Raw genomic sequence first — 24470 nt, 5'->3', positions numbered from 1 at the left:
TTCCAAATGGAAAGAACACGGAGCAGTTTGTTTAGAAGTGACTCAACTGCATTTATTTTGGGATATGCTAACAGGCTGCAACTCTGGGCTGTTTTGGGCTGTCTTGGAGACCCTACCTAAGTACTAAAAGGAGTTGAATTTGACTGAATGGAAAGGCCTAACAGTTCCTGTAAAGGTCTACCTGGGATAAAACAAAGGTTGGCCACCTGCATCACTAGATATCAGCATATCACCAGCTGAAGTTTAAGCAGTAGTTGCAGAAGGGCCAGAGTTGTGTTTCTTGGAAGCACAGCCTTAGTTCCCTAGGTTTTATACATAGGAATGTTTAATATTCAAGTGACCTGGCATATGGAGGGCTGTATGAATTCTTAAGATTTTAAAGTCACTAACACAGCCTGTATAAGAAGCAACATCAGTAATGCCTAAAGGACAACCATTTTGAGCTTTGAAACTTTCATGAATTTGTTCGGTCTACAAAGGTCTAAAATAGATCTCAAAGGGCCATCTTTTTTTTGGAAAGATGGGAAAAACCTAGAATAAAGCCCTTTCCCTTGTTACTGCTATGGAACTCAGTCAATGATTAGTGAGAGACGGAGTGGACCAAGAAAAAGATCCTCTCTGTCAGCAGGGATGAGAGCTAGTACCACAAAAGAAAGCAAAGTTCTGAGCTCTATCCTGAGGCCAGATAATCTGATCTTCCACACCCATTTTTTGCTACTGAATCCCACTGTGTTCTAAAGTGGAAAAGCCTCACAGCCAGGATTTGGGAAGGGAGGGAATGAGGCAGAGAAAGTGAGAAGGGTTTGTGAAGGTAGACTTTCTTTTTATTTTATTTACACTTTGTTGAACTGGTTAGTCCCACTAGGCCAGTGGCCTATTTTCAGGGGAGAGCAGGGATAATATACCTACTGAATAGGGGGAATGCCAGAGCACAGGGGAACTTCCCATAATCTTTTCAATAAGTGCCATGGGATCTTTTGCATCCAACTGAGCTATGAACAACTCAGGCAGATGGTGCCTCGGATTAACATGTCATCTGAAGATCGGCACACTCAGAAGCGCAGCACCTCCCCCTGTTATGCTTCACTGCATTCTCAGTATTGGAAAATTAAGCCAACTACCAGATGTGAGAATAGAACTCATAGCCTTCTGCACCAAAGGAGAATATGCTAACTGCTGAGCTATTGTTAGGTAATAGCCAATACTGGCCAGTGAAATGTTGATAAGAAAATAAATATTCCTCCCACCTACTGTATTGCCTCTGCCACTTCTTCATGTCTGTTCCCTCCTCTTCCATTTTTTTAAAGATTTGCTGTGAAGAAGACCAAACAACAAATTCAAGGAGCATCCAGTAACTGCCCCATAACATCACTGGGAAAAGTCTGCATCTTAAGCTAGGTATGTCTCTTAACAATGTGCCGGGGTCTGTTCAGATCTGTGCATCACACCTACATTTTACAGTGTGCTCCTCACCCACCCCCGTTAGAAGCTGTTTAAGTAAACCTGGTAATTTTATCTTTACTGCCTTTGTTCTATATTTCTGAGGATGCAGTCTTGTTGCGGATGTCCCAAGAACACTTGCTCATGTGATTTTTACCACTCTTTTCTCTAAAAGATAAAGTCGCTTAAGTATATACTTTTTTGCCAAATATGATTTGCTCTCCTTATCATTAGGGTACATACCAAGTCCTGGAGCTAAGTCTAATCTCCTGATGGCATCTATGCAGAATATGCAGGATTTCCTTCAGGATTTTTGTGCAAACATTTACCAGATTCCTCTACTGTGTAGAATCTGTTTTTTCGGGGCACTAAATATTGACAGTCTGACTCTGTGAAAACTGACGCAATGGCCTGAATAACTACCAGTCCCAAGGACGTACTAGTATCTTTTATAAGATTATTAGACTCCCGTAGAACATCCACTGAACAGGTCCCTCACTAGATGAAGAGTCTTTACACAGGAGGGCCCAGCAAGATAGCCTCTTTGCCAAGTGTGCCACAGCAAAGGGAAGAAGAGATCTACACAAAGTGCAACAGGTTTTCCTCATCCAGTTCTGAATCCAAGGGATAAGTCTCTCACTTTTATGGAAGACTGGTCTATTACACAGGAAAATGGACAATATGTATGATTTTACTGTGCAAAGTTGCAACATCTCCTTGCTAAACCTACAGCAATCACAGATGGCAAAGACTGGAGCCAATATCTGTCTGGCCTAGAGGTCTTGCTCACTTTGCTTGGAAATTGGTTGTCACTGCAAGTTAATTTCCCAATGAATGCTTTCAAATGGGAAAGAAAGAAGAAAGGACACAATAAATACATCTCACAGGACTGGAGGCAAACAAGCAAACTCATTTATAGATGTAAAGTCTTCAAGCCTCAAAGTAGGACTGATGGCATTACTAAGGCCTCTCCTTTTATATCTGCAGAATAGTTAATAAGCATGTTTTTTCCATTTTTCAAAGCATTTTTTTTTCTTTCATAAGACACACTTTTTTGTAATTATTTAAGATGGTCATCCTCCCATCTACCAAGGTGGCATGTTTCCATTGAGTCATTCTGTGTTCAAGGAAGACCTTCAAGTTTCAAGCCTTCAGATACAGCATTTTTCAATGAAAAGGTAAAGTGTGTGCAGGAGACGTAACGACTCTTCCCCACACAAAGGAAATTTTAAGTAGTAGTCTTTTGGCAGAATTTGTCTTCTAAACACAAGCTGTTTTTCAGGGAAAATCAGTGACCTCAAAAATTTGCAATCAATAAAGTTCAAATATAAACTTCATAATTCTTAACAAATTAGCCTCAAAGTAACAAACAGAAGGACTTACAATTTACTTCTTGTGGCAAAAAAAGAACTGTGGAGGGTGCATGCTGCAGTCCCCTTCTGAAATGAGCATTACTGGAAGTCCCATGCTGAAATAGAGACCATCTCCATGTTGGGGGCATCTGAAAGCTCTGGAAATCAGAGTAGAAGGTGGATGTCGACCACCACTTAATTCTCATGAATAAGAATGCAGCAGTGACTCCTGCAATGAACACCACCTCTTCACACAAGTGAAAACAAGTAAACACAACAACTATAAATTTCAGTAGAAGATTAACAGCCTTAAAGACGGTTTCTTACTGTAAGTAAAAATAACTTCATAACTTTTCAAAGCCTTTCCTGCAGCAAACTGAACTATCAAATGGAGCTTTATTACAAAGCAGTGAAGTCAGTTACCTGGTGTTGCGTTGCATGATGGTTACTGTCCTCTTGTTGATGGGATGCTGTTTGTTCCTCATTCTGCTTATTTCGATGCTGTGCCCTTACCTGTAACATATGACAAATTATTCAAGCATGCCTCTGACAAGGCAAGAAAAATGCTTTTCTGCCCACTTCACCCAGGCCCTCTTGATGATCTCATCAGTGTAAATTGTAGCTAGGAAACTTCACAGGCTAGCCTCTTTACTGCACAGGAATTTGACAAAATACCCTAGGGCACACAGCCACACTGTTACATGTAAATCTCATAAAGAATGTTTAAAGCATCACTGAATGACACTCTTTGCTCCAGTCCTACTTCACTAAAAACAGTGCAATGTGAAATGTAATGACTTGCCGAATGACACAAAACTGCATAACACAGCAGTCAAGTAGAAGCTGTGGAGTACTAGATTTAAACAACAAAATGCAGTACAAAACTGGGTGGACATTTTTAACAGAGGTATGTTTTTAAGTACACTTGCATAAATCTTATTTACCTGTAACACTAGATGTTTGAATTTCATATTATCTCAGTGGCATATGGGTTCTGTGCCCACACAAGCCTATGCTAGCTGCTTTCTAGAGATCAGAATCTCTTCCTCTTACCCTCTGTGCTAGGGGATTGGCCAAGGCCCTCCCATTAGGGGAAGTCAAATCCCTGCCAGAGAAAGTCAGTTGTTCAGGCTTTTGTTACTAAGCAGGAAGAACCAAGAAAAACCTGAATCAAGAACTGTCTAAAACCAAGCAATTCACAGCCAGAACACACCAACACAAGTAACCATAGTCAACCAACAACACAAGGTTAGATAGCATTGAAGTATATACAAAATAAGGAGGATGGTGGGTGGGCACTGCCACTGAGACAGTGTGAAGTTCATACATCTTTTAGTTATGTACTTACCATAACTTTAGATGTTTGGGATCCATCTCGCCTACATTCTGTACTGATGGGTTCGGAGCCGATCCTCAGCTCCGACTCGGCACGCTATACTATAGAGCGAAGTCTCTTATTGGCTGAGCTATTCTATATCCCAGGATGCACCACCACTAATTCCCCAGATCTTGTTTGTCCGCACACATGCACACACACACATGTACTCCTGATATAACATTGCCAGATGTTTCAAGATGAAACGGTCGAACTCGAACCGTCCGGTCTCTTCTGATCTCCAAGGCAGGGGGAAGGAGGGTGGGTTATTAGGAATGTAGGCGAGATGGAGCCCAAACATCTAAGGTTATGGTAAGTACATAACTAAAAGATGTTATGTGATCCTATCTCGCCTACATTCTGTACTGATGGGACAGCGTCCCTAGCACCTGATTCCTGGGTGGCTCACTGGAAAACACTCCTGAGAACTGTGGAACCGAAGGAAGCTCGCCCACGAGATGCCACATCCAATTTGTAATGAGAAATAAAGGTGTGAGGAGAGGACCAGGTAGACGCAGCACAAATGTCACTAATGGCAAGCTTGGAATGAAAGGCTGTTGAAGTAGCCATAGCCCTTGTAGAATGAGCTTTCACAGTGGTTGTAAGCTCTCTATTAGAAAGAAAATAAATATGACTGATACAGTCTCTGATCCACTTGGCAATAGTGACCTTCGTGACGGCTTTGCCCAATTTATTGTCTGAAAAGGACACAAACAACTGATCTGTTTTCCGTGTTTGGTGCGTCCTATCTAAATAGAAACGCAATTGTCTGTGAACATCCAATGAGTGGAAGATATATTCTGTTCTGTCTGAGTAGTTGGGGAAGAAAACTGGAAGTTCCAAAGACTGTTGAAGACAAAAACTAGAACAAACTTTGGGAACAAAAGATGGATTAGGCCTAAGAGATACTCTATCCTTGTGAAAAACCAGGTACGGCGGTTTGACACATAGGGCTTGGAGTTCCAAAACTCTTCTGGCTGATGTAATTGCCACCAAAAAGGCAGTCTTCCAGGAAAGAAATTTCAAGTCAGAAGTTGCTGCCGGTTCGAAGGGGGAAGTGGTCAAAGCACCTAACACGAAATTAAGATCCCATGGTGGAGCAGGATGAGAAACTGGAGGACATAGCAGCCCAGCACCTTTCATGAAGGCTTTACACAACTTATTGCTCATCAAAGGTGGGTCGATACTTTCATGAAAATTAGAAATAGCTGCTAATTGAACCTTAATGGTGGAGACCGAAAAACCTTGATTGAATAAGGAAGCTAAAAATTTCAAAACTTCAGCCACCGTGGCAGTAATGGGATCTAATCCCCGGAGTTGGGCCCAAATGGCGAATCTCTTCCATTTACTATTATACATCTTCTTAGTCAAATTCTTGTGGGCCGAGGACAAGATATGTATAACTTCTGAGTCCAAAACCTGGTTCCTGACTATAGTCGGAAGTGGAGGAGCCAAGCTGTTAGCCTCAGTGAGTGAAGGAACTGGTGAAGCTGTCCCGACTGGTGGATCAAGAGGTCTGGAATCTGGTCTAGGAACCATGGACCGTCCAGTGCGTATTTCCGAAGAAAAGGCAGCCAGACTTGACGAGGCCAGTATGGGGCAACTAAAATCATCTTGCACTGCAAGTGAATCGCTTTCTGGATCACCCTGGGAAGAAGGGGAACCGGTGGAAAGGCGTACAGTAAGCCGGTGGGCCAAGTTTGGGCTAAGGCGTCCTTGAGAAACCCCCCCCCCCCGGAACCGGGGTGAGAGAGAAGAACTGTAGACATTTCGTGTTGAGGGGAGTTGGAAAGAGGTCGCAACAAGGAGTTCCCCATCTTCTGAAGATCTGAGATGCTACTTTGTCGTTCAGAGACCACTCGTGCGGGGAGAGAATGGTTCTGCTCAGTCTGTCGGCTATCACACTGAATCTCCCCGGAATGTGAGTTGCTACCAAGAAATGGTTGGTTGCAACAGCCCAATTCCATACTTTCATGGCCTCTCTGCAAAGAGGGTAGGACCTGGTCCCTCCCTGTTTGTTCAGGTACCAGACTACTGACATGTTGTCGGACTGAATGGCAATCATACCCTGGGGGAGGTAGCTGTGTAGTCCTTGAAGCGATAGAAGCACCGCCCTCATTTCCAGTATGTTGATGTGTAGGGAACTCTCATCGGGATGCCACTTGCCTTGGACTGACCTGCCCAGGTAATGTCCCCCCCACCCAGTCTGGGAGGCGTCCGTAGTCAAAGTGGCCACTGGAGGAGGAGGGACGAAGGGTCGCCCCTGATCCAGGTTGGAGGAGATAAGCCACCAATGGAGGTCCTGTTTGCACGTCTCCGTGATTATAATGTGGTGACTGAGAGGAAGTCCCTGATACGACCACTGGACCGACAGGAGCCACTAGAGAATTCTCATGTGTAATCTTGCTAAGGGGACCAGGAGAACGGTAGCCGACATGGAACCCAACAGTTGTAGGACCATCCTTGCTGGGGCTCGGCGTTTGAGAAGCAATGCTCGGACTTGAGATTGTAATGTTTCTATTCTCTCTGTAGGAAGATAGACCTGTATCTGCCTTGAGTCTATCTCTACGCCGATAAACCGTATGTGCTGAGATGGCAGCAACACAGACTTTGCCCAATTGAAGGTGATTCCTAGGGAGGTGCCTAGAGATATAGTGGCTGCTAGGTTCTGTAATAGTAGATGCCTGGAGGTGGCAGTTAGGAGCCAGTCGTCTAGATACGGAAACACCTGGAATCCTAGACTCCTCAGGTGAGCAGTCACCACTGCCAAACATTTGGTGAACACCCTGGGGGCTGTGGTGAGACCAAAGGGCAGTGCGCAGAACTGGAAATGACTGTCTCCCAGGCTGAAGCGCAGATGTCTCCTGGACGCCTGATCTACCAGGATGCGATAATAGGCGTCCTTGAGATCTATGGAGCACATCCAAACACCTTTCTCCAGTAGCGGGAGAATGGATTGTAAGGTGACCATCCGGAACTTGGACTTCTTGACTGATCGATTCAGGTTGCTGAGATCCAAAATGGGCCTCAAGTCCCCGGTCTTTTTTGGCACCAAAAAGAATTTTGAGTAAGTCCCTAATCCGGTCTGGTCTACGGGGACCGGTTGGATGACTCCTTTTTGAAGCAGCTTTGAAATTTTGATGGCTGCAATATCCTGTTGACTGGGTGGTGGGTCCAGGATTTTCCTGGATGGCGGGAGGGGGGTGCGAAAAAGGGATGACGTAACCTCCGGCAATGATTCGGAGCACCCATCGGTCCCGAGTGATACTCTCCCAGGCCTTTAGGTGCCTCGGCGACCCCGACTGGCTCCGGAGCTGCGCAGTCGGGCAATCCTTCAGGGATGCTGAAAGGTTGAAGAGCCACGAAAAGACTCACGGTCTCCAGTGTTGCGGGGGCTTCTGCCACCTCTGGGACGGCGTCTTCCTGAAAAATTTCCCCCTCCTCTGCCTCTAGAAGGGGGATCATCCTGCTGTGAGGGGTAATTCTTCTGAGATTTACGGAACCACATTTTCCCTCCTCTTTTAGCCTTGGGATAAGGCCGAAAGGGAGAGGAAAACCGTGCCCCTACGGCAGTCAAAGTCTTACCCTCTTGTTCACAGTGGGTCAAGGTGTCCTTTACCTTGGGTCCAAACAAAGAGGACCCATCAAAGGGAGCGTCGGCAAAGGAAGACTTGAAGGCCAACGCAAAATGACACAGGCGGAGCCAGGCTTGTCTCCGTGGAGCAACACCCGTACCCGCTGCTCTACTCGCCCCCTCGGCTGCATACGAAATGAGCCTCATGGACGAGTTTGATATAGACGATAGAGTAGCCAACTGAGAGCTAACCGTCTGGGCCAACTGCTCAGGTAGGTTACCAGAGAGGGTATCTGAGAGTTCCTTGATCAGATCCCTCTGAAGTCTAGTGAAGTGCGCCAGGTAATTCAGAGACCTTAAGGTAAAGGCTGCTGAAGTAAGGGTGCGCTTCCCGTACCGGTCCATGCTCCTAGACTCCTTATTAGGAGGATGGACGGACGTCGAAGCCTCTGCCACATCTTGCTGGGTAGCAGATGCCACCACCATAGCATCTACAGCCACACCTTTGGTGAGAAATTCCTTTTCCGGGGGCGCTGACAAAAATTTGTTAGGATGAGCAGGCACCGGTTCCACAGAATCTGGATATTCCCACGCCCTTCGAGAGATCAAATCCAGGAGCTCATTGAAAGGCGGAGACACCCAGGAGGCGGAGGGCTGAGCCCCGAAGGCCTTGAGGAACACCGACTCGTCAGAGGAAGGGGGTTTTGTCTGCCAGCCGCCTCATTGTTTGAGGACTTCCAGGATGTCCGCAAAGGAGACATCATCCGAGGACGACTTGGGGACCCTTCCGCATCATCAAGATCGGTGTCCGAGGGGAGAGACTCGTCAGGGGAGTCGATGTGTTTCCTCTTGCACTGTCTTTTTCTTGGGGGTTCCTCCGAAGACTCTTCAGAGGGACCTCCAGGAAAAGGGGGACCCCCAATGGAGGTGACCTCAGGCCCCAGGGCTCCGCTGTCTTGAGACAGGGGGACTACAAAGGAACCAGTCTCCGTGCCTAGGGAAGGTGCCGGGGAGACGGTGGAGGTAGCCAAAGAAGATTTGGCCAAAGCACTCCTCATGGCTCTAAAGGCCGGACCCCCAGAATCCTGGGAAGGTCCAACCCCCAAAGCCATAGCAGCAGACGGCACTCCCGCAGCCGACGCACTGAGAGAGAGGCTCAGAACCGAAAACATCGGTCCCGAAGTGTCACCCCCGGGGCCGACCGAAGAGGTCCGTGTACCATACTCTGACCCGAAGGCCGGGGTAGGAGCAAGGGTTGGAGCCGACCCGGAAACCTCCATCGGCTCCACCAGCACCGACTCCAATGGTGCCGAGGCTGTTGGAGGAGGAACCAAGGCTAAAGGGTGGACCATCGGCTCCGATGCCAACTGGGCTGGAGCCAAAACTAGCTTTTGGAAGACTGGAGACTGAAACAGCCTTTGGAGCACCCTGTCAATGTCCGAATCCAACATCTTGGAAGACCGGGAGGAGATCAAATGGGTCCGAGTAAACTTCTCCACCGGCTCCGAAGGACTGGGGGACCGGCTCCGAATTGTCTCGATCAATATCGGTGCCGAAGGAGACTCCATTGTAATTTCCCTCGGTGCCGAAGAGGTCTTCAGCACCGAAGGGGAAGAGTCTGAGCGGGCAACTCTCATCGGCTCCGAAATCAGTGGACCCTTTGAAGGTGACCCGCCTCTCGAAGCTCCAGCCATCGGCTCCGAAGCCAGAGGAGTCGAGGCTGGAGGCATTGAGGCAGACCGTTCCGCCCTCGGCTCCGAAGTCCGTGGAGCCGATGGAGAAGCCTGCCTAGATTTCTTTGTGGTCGGTTCCGACGGACTGTAGAGGGAGAAGAAGAGGAAGATAAGGCCTCTTCAAAAGTAGGTTTGATAAGCCCTTTTAGGATCAATTTGTTTTTCCTCTCTTGGAGGACTCGAGAGGAAAAAGCGTGACACACGCTACAAGACTCCCGAAGGTGTTTGGGGCCTAAACAGTACACGCATAGGGAGTGATCGTCCATTATGGACATCTTGTAATTGCATCGGGTGCACTTTTTAAACCCTGAGGGTCTGTGCTCTTTAGACATAATTGAACAGTTAGTAGTCACAGGAAAAAAAATATATCTAGCAACGTATCTAACCCAGAACAATGGTTTTCGAAAATTTCTCTTCACAGTTAAACCAGAGAAAGCCAACAAATAAATCACACAACAGGAGGGCCAAGAACCCTCAAACTAAAAACGGGTACTTGACCACCTCACAAAACTCACACAAGAAGGCTCACTCACGCGCGAGGGGATGGCCCCTCTAACTTAAACGGAAACCTTACCCTGAAAGACAAATTTACCACAAAAAAATAATCAGTAAAAGTCAATCATACACAGCGATAGCTGTTAAAACAGCTTTTGGTTAAATTTAAGAAAATTCCTGACAGAAAATTCTTAGAAAGAAAGCACTTAAGCTCAGCCAAGCTCGAGACCACGTCTTTGCTTGTAAAGCGGCAAATGAGATCTGGGGAATTAGTGGTGGTGCACCCTGGGATATAGAATAGCTCAGCCAATAAGAGACTTCGCTCTATAGTATAGCGTGCAGAGTCGGAGCCGAGGATCGGCTCCGAACCCATCAGTACAGAATGTAGGCGAGATAGGATCACATAACATCTACTGTTATAGGTAAGTAGGACTTATGCAACTGTACAATGTTCACCATCCACACTGCATGAGTGGCATATGGGTAGATTCCCAAAGCTTACCCTACCTGGGAGGAGGAAGGATAAAGATAAAGATCCAAGAGCCCCCTGGAAACTGCTCCTTGCAAAGCCTGCTCTGGAACTTGAGAAAGAATCCAGTTTGTAGTGCTTTGTAAAGGTATGAAAGTGTAGTTGTGTACACTTACCATAAATGTAGATGTTCGAGTGTATTCACTGTTGAAGTCATTACATTTGGGTAATCCTGCTGGCAGGTTGCCCTCAGCCGGCCTGAATTCCAAAGTCTTAGGTCCTGCGTCGGCTGCTGTCGCCCCTTCCCTGACGTCAGGTTGTCAAGGGTATAAAAGAAGCAGCCAAAGCCATTTTCTTCAGTTTTTTCTTGCCCCAGATGTCAGGTGCCCCCAAAAAGGGTAGCCAAACTTTATATATATATATTCAGAAATACATCAATATAAATTTTACCTTCATCTATAAGCAAATACACCACATAGGTAGCATAAATTAGAGACGGAAAGATAAGATCCAAAAGAAAAAAGGGAGAAGGCGGGTGGGTAATCTGGACTGCAACAGTGAATACACTCGAACATCTACATTTATGGTAAGTACACACAACTGTACTATGTTCTTCGTGTTTCACTGTTGCAGTCATTACATTTGGGTAGAGTCCCAAAGCTATGGTTGGGAGGCTGGAACTAGACAGCAGCAGGAGCGGCTATGAGGCCCTGCAGAACTGCAGTGGCAAAGCCTGCCATGGATTTAGAGAAGAGTGGCAGATGATAATGCTTTGTAAAGGTGTGCACTGAACTCCAAGTAGCCGCCTCTAAAATGTCTCTGGTTGGTACTCTCCTGAGAAAGGCTGCTGAGGTGGCTGCAGCTCTGGTGGAATGAGGCCTAATGCCCTTAGGCACTGGCTTGCCATGGTGTAAGTAGCAGAAACAAATGCAGTGGCCTAACCACTTATAAATGGTCTGCTTTGAGATAGGCTTTCCTTGTGATCCTGCAGCATATGTCACTAGTAATTGCTCTGTCTTTCTGAAAGCTTTGGTTCTATCCAAGTAGAATCTAAGCTGTCTGTGTACGCCCAAAGAATGCAGAATTCCCTCCCCCTTGTTCTGTGGATTTGGGTAAAAGGTTGGCAGATGGATGGCTTGGTTAAGAGCCACACTGGACACTACTTTAGGCATAAATGTTGGGCTTGTCCTCAGGGAGACGCTGTCTGGATGAAAAATGATGAAAGGTTCCACAGCCATGAGCGCCTGTAGCTCTGAAACTCTTATTGCAGAAGTAATTGCTAAGAGCAGAGCTGTTTTCCAAGATAAAAACTTCATATCAGCTGTAGCAACTGGCTCAAAAGGAGGCAAGGTGAGCTTTTCCAAGACTTAGTTGAGGTCCCATGCAGGTATTGGTAGTCTTCTTGGGGGCCTTAAATTTTTGGCTCCTCTGAGGTACTGCCTTAATAAAGGGTGAGAAAAAAGTGGTGGCGCTGTATTGTAATGAGCCGAAATTTCAGAGGCATGAATTTTAATTGATGAAAAAGATAACAGGCCTTTGTCCAGCATCTCAGTTAAGTACTGCAAAATCTGAGGAATATTTGGTACCGCTGTATCAGTTCCTTGTGCCTGGTTCCAGGCACAGAATCTCTTCCATTTTCCAGCATAAGACTTTCTAGTAATAGGCCTTCTGGCTTCCAGAATGACATCCATCACAGCTTTACTGAGAGGTGTTTTTTGTATGTCTACATTATCCGCCATGCTGCCAAGTTTAATGTCCTGAGTTGCTGTGCATGGTTTGATTGTTTTGCTGGGACAGTAGTCGAGGTATTTGAGGTAAGGTCCAAGCCGGGTATAGAGATAAGTTCCTTAGTATTGGATACCAGTACTGGCGTGGCCAGTCTGGGGCAATCAGTATCATCTTTGGCTTGTCCTATCTGACCTTTAGGAGCACCTTGGGGAGGAGAGGCAGTGGAGGAAAGGCATATTACTGATAGGTTTTTCCAGCTGAAAGATAGGGCGTCCACTTTCCATGCTTGTCTGTGATAAGTCCTTTTTAGTTGGAAATTGAGAGGGGAGACAAACAGATCTATGTCCGGGCATCCCCATTTCCTTGTTATCATGCTGAAGACTTGTGGATCCAGCTTCCACTCGTGGGGATCCATGAAGTTTCTGCTTAGTTCATCTTCCAGAGTATTTTCCTTTCCTGGCAGGAATTGTGCCTGCAGATGTACTTGGTAAGTCAAAGTTGTGTCCTACAAGGTCATGGTTAGTCTACAAAGGGGGGTAAGAATGTGTGCCCCCCTGCTTGTTTATATACCACATGACCATGGTGTTGTCTGTCTTTATCAGTAGTTGTCCCGGATGAAGTAGGTTCTTGTAGGCTGTCAGGGCATTTTGAACAGCTAACATCTCTTTTTGATTGATATGAAGATGCATTTGGTTTGAGGATCATGTGCCCTGAATGCCTCTTCCTGCCATGTGGGCTCCCCAGGCATAATCTGATGCATCCGTTGTTAGTGTCTGCCTGGCTGGAGGTAATGTGAATGGCTGTCCATTGTTCTGGTGACAAGCCTTTGCCCACCATCGAAACTCCTGTTGCAGGCAGGGAATGAGAGTAATGACTGTTTCCAGGCTGTGTTAATGTTGAGTCCAAACACTTTTGAGGTACCATTGAAGTTTCCTCATATGCAGTCTTGCATATGGAATTAGTAGGATGCAGGATGCCATGAAGCCCAAAGCCTGCAGAATTTTTCTTGCAGATAACTGGGCCTTTGTTGCCAACATTTTGAAATAGGTAGTCAGTTGCCTTTGTTTGTCTGGCATGAGATAAGCCATCTGGGCAGTTGTATTTAAGCTTGCACCCAGGAATGTTATATCTCTTGTGAGGGTACTAGTTTTGATTTCTTTTTGCTGACTGTGTACCTTAGGCATGTTAGAAGTCTTCACAAAAGCCAGATGTTGAAGAAGAATGTCCTTGTTCTCTGCTTGAATGAGACAGTCGTCCAAGTAAGGATATATTTGTATTCCTCTTTGTCTGCAGAATGCAATTACTGGTGCCACGCACTTTGTAAAGACCCTGGGTGCAGTAGATAAGCCAAAGGGCAGTGCAGAGAATTGGTAATGCATTGAAACAGCCTTGAATCATAGGTATCGTCTGCATGATTGTCTGATTGGAACATGCAGGTATGCCTATTTTAGGTCTAAAGTCACAAGCTAAGCATTCTTGCCCAACATGGGCAGAAACTGCTGCAAAGTCAACATTTTGAATTTTGGAATATCCAGGAAAGTGTTCAGAATAGATAGGTCCAGTATCGGCCTCCAGGCCTTGTCCTTTCTGGGTACCAAGAACAGTTTTGAGTAAAATCCTTGTCCCTGCTCTTGCTTTGGTACTTGTTGAATGGCCCCCATGTCCATGAGGGATGAGACTTGTTTTTGTGCCTCTGCCCATTGATTTTTTGGCAGATCTGGCCAGCCGTTTGCCTTTGGCATAGTATGGAAATGGAACTTGTATCCTTGCGACACTATGTTTAGAAACCACTTGTCCTGGGTTATGATGTGCCAATTTTGAGCAAAAAGTGCTAATTTTCCCCCTAAGGGTGCTGCCAGAAGTTAAGTGCTTGGTGCAGGCAGGGGGAAGTCATTGGGACTGTTTTCTGTATGTTTGTGATCTATCTTCTCCAGCTTTGGAGGTAGAAGCACCCCATTGCTTGGGCCTATAAGAACCTTGCGCCTGGGATCTGCCCCTAGGGCATCTGGATCTGCCCCTTTGAGGTCTGTCTGACACAGGAAAGGACAAATTTTTTGTAGGCCAGTGTCTACTAAACCTGGGTGGCTGTACTTGTAAAAATTCTTTGACAGTTTGCATAGATTTAGCTTTGTCCTCCATTTTCTTTAACACCTCTTCTGCCTTAACACCAAACAAAGTATCATGCTGTAAAGGTGTATCTAGTAATCTAACTTTAACATGATCAGGCAGATTTTGTTCCTTTAACCAAGCATGCCTACTAATTACAGAACCTGTAACCGCGGCCCTGCAGGAGGTCTCCAAAGAATCAAAACCACATTGCAAAGTATGTTTTCCAACTTGTTCTGCTGCATACAATAAATCCTGCATTTCCTTGTTTTCTGCACATTCAGAATTTAACAACATTTTCTGTTTAAGCAACTCCCATGACATGTTGCTGATACTTAAGCATATGAAACTGACAGTTTAAGGCCCTCATAGCCAAAGTTGCAGATGTGTAAACCTTTTTTCCCCATCTATCCAGTGCCCTTGAATCTCTGTCAGAGGGGGTTGGGTTTTTTGCAGTGGAAGCCTCAACTCCCTTTGGACTCTGTGAAATAGTTTCTGGGTCATCAGCAGGGTTTTTAAAAAGAAATTTGTGCGAGTCAGGAACCCTGTAATATCCGTCAGGCTTAACAGGAGTTGGGGGTAAGGAGTCAGGGGTCAGACTAGACTCCGAAAACACATCATCTACAATGTCTAACACAGGTGGAATAGCTAGAGACCTGTGCTGTGGTAGTAAAAGAAAATCCCTGAGCCTCTTTTTAGATTCTGAAAAATCTTGGCTCTCCCAATGGAAATGCTCCCTCATGGTATGCAAGGTTTCCCCAAAGGAATAGTCCTCAGGAGGAGATGCTGAAGGTATAGATTCTTCAGTATCAGAATCCTCATAGGGGGGAAGAGAATATTCCTGAACAGAAGAGGAATCAGAAGAAATAGAAACCTGATCTGAAGATTCATAGTCAGTGTCTTGCCTAGGCCTCTTATCAGGAGGGGGATGGGAACCCCTGATCAAGGTAATCAAGTCTTCAGTCATTTTGAGCATCTGTTTTTTGGGCATAGAGGCCTGTCCATGTGGCTCTTGAGTTTGTTTCCTTGCTTTAGAAGGTGCTTTAGTCTTTGCCTTTGATGCTGAAGTTGTTTCAATGTAAAGATGTTTAGGTCTGAATACACCCTCAGAAGCCGGTACCTGCTCAGCGGTTCCGGACCCATCTGAGGGATTAGTGTCCAAGGCTCCAATACCTGGAGTATCCAGCGGCATGGTCGACTCCACGTGGGAGTCAGTAAGCGGCCTGCGACTCTAAAGTAGCGGGCGTCAGGGGCTGCGAAAGCACCTCACTGAGAACCGGCGACTGGCTTAGGAGAAGCTTCGTCGTCGTTTTTGGGCCTCAGTTTTTTTTTTCTTTTTCTTTGCGTTTTTGTAAACTCCGATAATCGGATGGCTATCTGATGACATTTCAGGATAATTAAACCAGCGTCCAAAAAAGTTTAAAGCAAAATCATACCGACGCTTAATAGTGCGTTGGTTAAATCTATCACAAAACCGACAACCAGTAACATTGTGATCAGGGCCTAGGCAAGGAATACAGTAAGAATGAAAATCCTTATGAGGTATTTGCTTTCCACAAGAAATACAATTATTAACTTTTTCTGACATCGGTCTTGAGCAAGAAAAAAGTTTCCCCAATGGGGTACTTAGCTTTATTGAAGACTTCGGATCTGAAACTCAAACACAAAAATCTCAGGAGTCGGCCGACCGGCACTTGCGAACTGCTTCTGCTTCGGGTACCGCGCGGCAAGAAAGACTGAAGAAAATGGCATCAGCTGCTTCTTTTATACCCTGGCGTCAGGGAAGGGGCGACAGCAGCCGACGCAAGACCCAAGACTTTGGAATTCAGGCTGGCTGAGGGCAACCTGCCAGCAGGATTACCCAAATGTAATGACTGCAACAGTGAAACACGATGAACATCAGGGGATCACGTTGCTGCCATTAGAATGCCTACAGAGTCCAGACTTTCCGGTATGCCACCAAAGAAAAGGTTCTGATGGAATGTGCCTTAACCTTGCATGGAATAGATTTACCATGGTGAGAATAACAAAAACAATAGCAGAGGGCAATCAACGAGCAATTGTTTGCTTAGAGACAGATTGTCCCTTCTTAGCCTCAGAACAGAAAGTAAACAGCTGTTCAGGTTTCCTGAAGGGCTTAGTTCTGTAAAGGCACTACCTGAGCTCCATGTACACATCCAATGCATGCAGAATCTTCTCTCCTTTGCTTTTAGTTTCAGGAAAGAAACCTGGGAAATTCATAGTTTGATTAAGTGTAAATTTAGTAAAAACTCTGGCATGAAAGAAGGATTACAGCATAAAAACAATCCTGTCCTTGTGGAAATCAGATAAGGCTGGTCCACCTTGAGAGCTTGCAGCTCAGAGACTCACCTTGCAAATGTCAGAGTAATAAGCAAAATAGTATTACAAGTGATGAACTTCAAATCAGTCTGAAAGGCAGGTTCAAAAGGAGATAAGGTCAATTTTTCAAGAACAAAGTTGATATCCCAATGAGAAGAAATTTGCTTTTGTGAGAGTTTCAATTACAACACTCCTTTCATACATTGTTTGACCACAAAAAGAGACCAAAGAAAGGGATCCATGGGCAAACAAGCTAAGATGGCAGCAGGATGCACCTTGGCAGATGCACAAGACAAGCCATCATTGAGTAGCTCACACAAATCAGAAGGGTAGACACCATACCGGGCCCTTGGATATCGGTTAGGCCTCATCAAGAAATCCTCTTCCACTTGTAACTATAAGAATTTTTAGTTGCAGGTTTTCTTGCCTCCTTCAGTACCTGCTGTACATCCTCATGGAACAAATCTCTAAAAGGTTTCAAGATAAAATCATCCAGGCTGTCAGTAGAAACTGCTCTAAGTTGGGGTGCACAGTCATCCCGATACTGTGTGAGCAGATCCAGTGTGTGAAGACGTTTGTAGTAATTACCACAGGCCAGTTTCATTAAATGGGAGAACCAACTTTGCCTAAGCCAAAATGGAGTCACCACAATGTTCTTTGGTAATTCTTCCTGAATAAATCAGAATGAATTGGGTATTAGTGGAAAGGGCAAAAATGCATAAAGGAACATTCGTGTTTTCCAAGCGTGGCTGCAAGGATGTCTCATACAGAATTTTCCCAGCTATCTCTTTTGAAAGGAGGCAAACAGAACGATGAAGAGTTCCCCATATCTGGACCAAATTCAGGCTGATCTCTATCTCAAGTTTCCAGTCATGAGGGTCTGCCCGGGATCTACTTAGTCTGTCTGCCACTATGTTTTGCTTTCATGGGCTGTATGAGTCCAGAAGCAGAGAATGCTATATGGCTAGCTTCCCGGCCATCACTGCCAGTCGGCAAAGAAGATATGACCTTGTACCCACTTGTATGTTCAGGTATCACATTATACCTGTGATGTTGTCTGTTACTAATAAACAGGGACTTGGAGACCATAAGTGACAAATAACTTTTAAGGTTTGAATCATTGCTAACATTTCTTTAACTTTAGTGTGTTTTGTAGCAATTGAAGGACCCCATTCACCTTGCATTTGAACTCCCCTTGATACTGCTCCTCGTGCGAAATCTGATGAGTCTTTCATGACTGACTGAACTGGGGTAGGGAAGGTGAAGGGTAGGTCTTGATTGAGAGACATCTGATCCCCAGACCACAGTAAGTCTTGTTTCACAAAATCCAGCAGTGGTACCATGAACTCCAAGAGGTGCAGCTGGTGGGTCCAACAATGTTTTTTTATGTACCATTGAATCTTTATCATGTGGAGTCTGGTCAGTGGTATCATGAGGATCACTGATGCCACGAGGCCTAAAATTTTGAGAAACTCTTGAAGAAACAGCTGTTTGAAAAGAGAAATCCCTGAACATGTTCTATAAAGTCAGGACTTTGTTTTCTAGGAGAAAGGCCATACTTGTTTTGTATGTCTAATATGCACCCAGGAAGACAATTCTTTATGAGGGTAAGAGACTGGACTTTTGTATGTTCAATTTGAAGTTGGGAACAATTGGAATGTGAAAATAAGCGTCCTTCAGATATAAAGTCACCATAAAACAGTGATCTGGATGAAGGGGATAGACTATCTGCAGGATGAGAAATTTGAATATGGGTACTTTCAGGGATGTATTTAGGTATGACATATCCAACAGTAGTCTCCACAATAGCTCTTTTTGGGCAACAAAAAGATTCTGGTGTAAAATCCTTTTCCTTTCTATGGTGCAGGAACTGGTTCTATAATCCCTGCTTGCAACTTGTGAAGGAATACCACACAGAAGAGGTGTGTCTGATCTGCCAGGTGCAGACAGGAGATTTTCGGTCACCCACTTGTCTGAGACTACTTGTGTCCAGTATGCTGGTCTGTGCAAAAGTCAGGGGGAGGGAAAAGGGGAGGAAGGAACAGAGAATCCCCTCAGTCTTGGCATAGTCATTCTTTAGCAGGGGAATGATTTTTTTTTTTTTTTAAAGGAAACCCTTTTATTTGAAATGGAAACATTATCCTACCACCATTTCCTCTTGATACCCTGATACCCTGATTCTTGTTAGGCTGGGATTTTTGTTTTTCTTCCCTTTGAAGTTGGACACCATCTTAAGAAAGAACTTTGGAGTATGAAACATTCTAGACAGCCCATACACCACTTTATCTCGATCATCCCATTGGTTGCTAATCTTGGTAGCAGCAGGGCCCGAAAAGAATTCAGGACTTAAAGGAGCATTCAAAATCTCATTTTTTTAAACACTCAAAAAATTCTGGTTACATAACAAAGCATATCTTCTCAATACAACAGAAGTGGCTGCATTTCTAGAAATTGTGCCCAAACCTTTCAAGACACACCTCAAAACATGTTAAAAAACATGAGTCACATTAGAAAATCTTATTCGTATACCAGTTCTGTTCAAAAGAAAAAGATACAGCAAAGTCATCTAAACTGCAAGCATGTTGCCAAATAAATTTCGACATGAAGCCCTGATAATTCAAAATACTAAAGATTAATTTACTGGACAGATCCAAAAATTCTAAAGATTAAACTACTAGACTGAGCCAACCTTTTCCCTGAGATTCTAACCACGTGCTAATTTTATTCGGCAATGTAGAGTTAGAAGAAGCCAAGGTTCTGTTGTTAGAGTAGGCAGCTGGAGAAACCATAGCCAGTCAGGTAACACAGGAGCAAAGAGAGCTCAAGATCAGAGGACACCTTGTATTTCTTCATAGCCTTTTCAAGAACTAGCTTCTATAGCCAAAGCGGTCTTACATGCAGATTTAAAGACATCTTTTAAGGCCAGTAACAGAGGAAGAACAGCCAAGACATTTGGAATCGCATTCTTAATACTATCATAAACTCTGCCAGTCTCTGGTGCAGCTCCAGATTGCTTCCAGTCAAATACATCTCTAAACCTAGCTAACATCTGCGGAAAGGTGAACACCTGCTTGGGTTTTTGAACCTGTTCACTTTCTGAAAAATCAAATTTTACAAAGGGTTCCCTATTGTCTGCACTGAAGTCTCCATCAAAATCTGCAGCCACAGACACATCTCTAGATAAGGTAAACCTACAGACATGCTGAATAGAAGCATAGTGTCCAAGATTAGCTAACTGTAAAATACTTTTAGCTAAGTACTCCCCATCAGTTCTTTATAACCTGATTGTCAGTGGTGTGGTGAAGTGAAGTTTATTTTTACTGAGAACTACACTTGTGGACAAAATATCTGGAGACAGAGTACTATGTCTGGCAATGGGTCTCTTACCCCACAACTCTTCTGCAACTAAAGGGTTTGGTTCTCTCTTACCTGTACCAGGTACTGGAATAGTCCCAGAGGATGTGTGTGACCCCCGTACCATAGACAGCTGGGGGCTCACACCAGAGGGTGAACTGGGAGGGGGGAAGGAAAGTGCTCTTGACAAACCATAGACCAAGGCATGTTTTGTTTTTTTTTAGGTGCAACTGGATTTGATGGGGCAGCCATTTCAGGATCCATCCAGTCAGGTGAAACACACCAGACAGAATAATACACAGCCAGTATCAAGGGCTAACTAAGGGCAGCAATAACAGAAAATGTAAACTATGTCCTCACACAAGAAATAGAGCTTAACAGCATAAAAACATAGCCAAAACAGTTTAAAATGTGATAAGCCTTGTTCTACAACCTGCACAGAGTAGTTAAGAACAGCACCCCAAGCAAATGTCACCTGTTGAAATAGTACCAAAAAAATCAAATATATGCCCTTAAATTAAACAGAAACCATTTAAAACAGCATAAATAAGCATTTACACAGACATACACTTATCAGAAGTGAAAAAATTCTCCACAGAAACTCAACAGTAAAAATCATATAAATTAAGAATAAAAAGTGAAAAAATGCAATATTTTCTGTCATAACTTCCAAATGAAGCAGATAAACAACAGAAAGAAGAGGCATAGTGTTCAACTGACATCACAGAAAAAGAAGTTATGTACTCACCATAACGTTCCATGTGAGTTATCTCGCCTTCATTCTCACTGATGGGTTCGGAGCCGATCCTCAGCTCCGACACGGCCGTAAGCAAAGCTCAAGGTTTACCAGTAGCTCGAGACCAAGCCCCTTATCCCATGATGCACTGCTGGAATTACCTCAGATCTCGTTTGCTGCGTGTATATATAACCCTGTAAGGGGTGCACTCCTCAAGAAAGAAGTAGTAGTACTGAACAGCCAGGATGATACTAGCCTCTAGGTCAACTGTCAGCCAAGAGGGGGATGGGGGGAAGAACGTGAGAATAAAGGCGAGATAAACAACTCACATGGAACATTATGGTGAGTACATAACTTCTTTATGTGAAGTTGTTAAATCTCGACGTTTATTCTCACTGATGGGTAGCGTCCCTAGCACCCACAAACCTGGATGGTTCACAGGAGTACATTTTTCAGGACCGTAGAACCAAAAGAAGACCTGTCCCTGGAGGCCTTTAAGAAATGAACACAAAGCAGGATATCAGAAGCAGATCCTTAATGAGAATAATAACTATACAGAATATTATAGTCATAAAACAGCAGAAAGTATTCTAAGAACTAAGCCATGGAGAAAGGACGTTTTTGCCAGCTGGGATGACTGCAGGCAGGGGTAGAGAAAATAACAAGAGGGTCTGTTATTTACAGGACAAAACTGGCTAAGTAGCCAAGGTACTGGGAGCAAATAACTAGAGAGGGGAAGGGAAAGCTAAGAGTAGGATGAGGCCAGAAAGAAGTTTGAACTGCAGGCTAGAGACTGCCTTCCCTAGCAGAGATTGACCAAGTGTAGGCAACGAGAAAGGGAAATCTTAAGGAAAGACCTGTTCTGATACAGGTTTTATTTGAAACTAAAGCAAAAGCTGCTGTTAAAAAATGGATGATTAGTAGTGCATATAAAATACTGCATAATAGCTATAGGAATCATTCAGACAAGGTTAAAAAAGACTGAGAAGAAAGACTGGAAACGCAATTTACAAGAACAATGGGAGGACATATGTATGACTCCCAAGTATAAAACGCATTCCAGAACGTTTGAGATCTTTGCTTGGAAGTTTGCATAAATATTTTTATACCCCAAGCTGACTTCAAAGAAATTTTCCTCAGACAGACAGTACATGTTTGAAGTGTGATGGGGAAAAAAAAGAGGCAACTGGGAATATATATAATTAGGCATATAATGAGTAGGCAAATTTAAAAAATTGCCTACAGTGTACTCTATCACAAATACTGGGTGAGCAAATACCTGTAACGAAGGAAAAGATTCTTTTCAGCTGGGACACAGGATCTGAATTTCCTAGACATGGTAAAGCCGTATTAAGTTTAATTCTGCTGGCTGACAAAAAAGGAATTACTAGAAAATGGAAATCAAAGTCTAAACCAACTATATTTGAAGTACTGAATATTATAAAATGTATAAGGACCTGGAACAGGGGATCTTTAGAAAAGGGAAGGAGCAATTTACATAAAAATAAACTGTAGGAACAAAGCATGCAGAACAATGTTCAGAAGGAGAAGGATTAAGGTTTAAGGGAAGGTACGAATTCAGCAATGTATGTAATTTTGGACTGAGGATAGTTATAAAGAAGGAAAAGTTATGTGATGCATAACGTATGCAAACTAAAGAAATGCTAATGCATAGCTCTGATGTTGTGAATTTTCATTCATCCTCAATGAATGGGTCTCGGATCCATGGTCAGATCCAACTTCAGCTCATGGAAACCTTCAAGTTCTTGAGCTCTCCACTACCCATAATGCACTACTGCCCTGTCACCTCAGATCTCGTTTGCCGCTTTTGCATTCAGATGTGATTCCAGTAGAGCTCTCAAGTTCAAGTTTCTTTTTATAAGCTAAGTGAACTTTTTCTACAATTCTTTCTCTACTGTTAGCTTAGCATTATTTCTGTTTCTGACTCTGGATCTTTTTAGTTATCAGATCTGAGCTTTCTGGGTCCGACTGGGCTGGATCCAAGGAGGCTGGTCTCTTCAAATCCGACAATGACCCTAAGTTCCTCTGGCCCAACGTTTTTGGTTCCAGAGGGCTCTCGGAGCTGAGGCTCCAACGTCTGATTCGGGGGGGTGGATCAATTCCAATGTTTTCGGAGCCTTGTCTCCCTCCTGGAGCTTTGGCACTGTACAGTTTGGTTCCAGCTTCCTCCTCGGGTGGCTGACCTGTGGGAGGTGGAGAACCAGTGAAGCACAGACCTTTATCCTCTGCTCCATTGCTTTCTTCCTCCCTAGGGAGGTCCGCTTTCGAGGTGGTACAGAGGGTCTTCTCTGAGCTGTCAGGTCAGACTGGTCCTTCCCCCTTGGATCCACCCCTGTCCACCCAGCTGAGTTTGCCATGTGATCCTCACCCCTCAACACCACAGGGACAGCCAGCCCAGAGCTTCCAGTTGACCCAGTCTGGGATCCCTAGCTCTTCAGATACTCACCAAAGAAGTCCCTCGGAAGAGATGGTGTAAGAGGAAATACCTGCACTCACCTGAAGAATTCCTTACCACCGATACTGACTTCGTTGAAGGAGAGGGGTCCCCAAACCCACATGAAGAGGTCTCCTTCTGAGACATCCTTGAGCTCCTGTAACAGAAGGGTGGTTGTTCTGCCCACATCCCTTCTTCCAAGGACTTAGTATATCTGGAAGCTATTGGTGCTGGTCCATCTCCATCTTCCTCCTGGGTGACTCTTCCTCCCAACGAATTAGTAGATTTGATTTGTCGGAAGGCATGAAAGGAGCAAGATTCAGTCGAGCTTATTCCAAAGAGACCTGACAAAATTATGGGGGGTAAGAGCATACCAGTTGATTCCATGGTTGTGGCAGTGACCACTATGAAAGAACTCGCTGAGGAGACTTCAACTGTCCATCCTCCAACAGAGAGTTCAGTTCGATGGACAGACTGGGGAAGTGAGTCTATGCTTCGGTGACTTTCACTATCCATTTGCTGAACTATCTGGCCCATTTTACAAGGCTGCAAAAGGACTTACTCAAGGAACTTTCCAGCACATTGGCAAGGATCAGTACTGAGGAGGTTCGGGCTTCTGTGGCCCCCTCAGTTGACTACCTTACAATCTGTAGTAAATTCATCCATGCAACTTTTATCCAATGCAACAGAGGGTGCTGCACGGACAGTGGGTTCAGGCATAGACATTACGAGACAAGTCTGGATGCGACTATGCAACTTTGTGGAGCCTTTTAAGTCTTCATTCGTCAAAGCTACATATGATGGATCTTCGTACTTTGGCCCTACAATAAAAGAGACGCTTTCCAGGTGTGAAAAAGATGGGAAGATGCTGTCTGCCACTGGAGCAAGTTTTTCGACTCCCCAATGAACCTTTTCAAGGAATCAATGAAGGGGTCATAAGATGTGGTTTAGAAAGTCTCAGGGCCCCTTCCCTGATGCATGTGGAGTCAGTTTTCCCAGAGACAGAAGGAGAAATGGCAATAATAGAACGTGCTCGCAAGGCATAGGAGGCCCGCAAAATACTGGGTCCAGAGTTACTTTCTTTGATAGACCCTATCAGTGCTCCTGAAGAGAGGTCCAATTGCCATCGTCTAGAGGCAGTCGGGGGACATTTTTCTTTGCACCAAAGAGCCTGACTAAATTTAATGGACAATACCTGGGTGCAGAGGATTATTACCAGATGTTACTGTATACCCTTTTTTCTCCCGACACCATTATTGAACAAACTCCCGGATGTTCCACCTAATCAGTGGGGAACAGCAACTATACTGATA

At 44.6% G+C, this 24470-nt stretch overlaps 1 protein-coding gene across 3 annotated transcripts in view; it reads right to left on the bottom strand.

Annotated features, from left to right (window-relative positions):
* Positions 1-24470, bottom strand: part of LOC122788133 (histone acetyltransferase KAT7-like) — a 1071811-nt gene that overhangs the window by 659504 nt on the left and 387837 nt on the right. For all 3 annotated transcript variants that reach the window (XM_044055075.1, XM_044055076.1, XM_044055077.1), the window contains exon 7: positions 3216-3305. In XM_044055075.1, coding sequence (XP_043911010.1) covers positions 3216-3305 — 90 coding nt within the window. The remainder of the gene's footprint in view (positions 1-3215; positions 3306-24470) is intronic.

This window comes from Protopterus annectens, chromosome 13.part0 (assembly GCF_019279795.1).
Source record: "Protopterus annectens isolate FY-2018-M chromosome 13.part0, PAN1.0, whole genome shotgun sequence".
Taxonomy (NCBI): Eukaryota; Metazoa; Chordata; order Ceratodontiformes; family Protopteridae; genus Protopterus; species Protopterus annectens.
The sequence above is the reverse complement of the archived record's forward strand: the minus strand, read 5'-3'. Positions and strand labels throughout refer to the sequence as shown.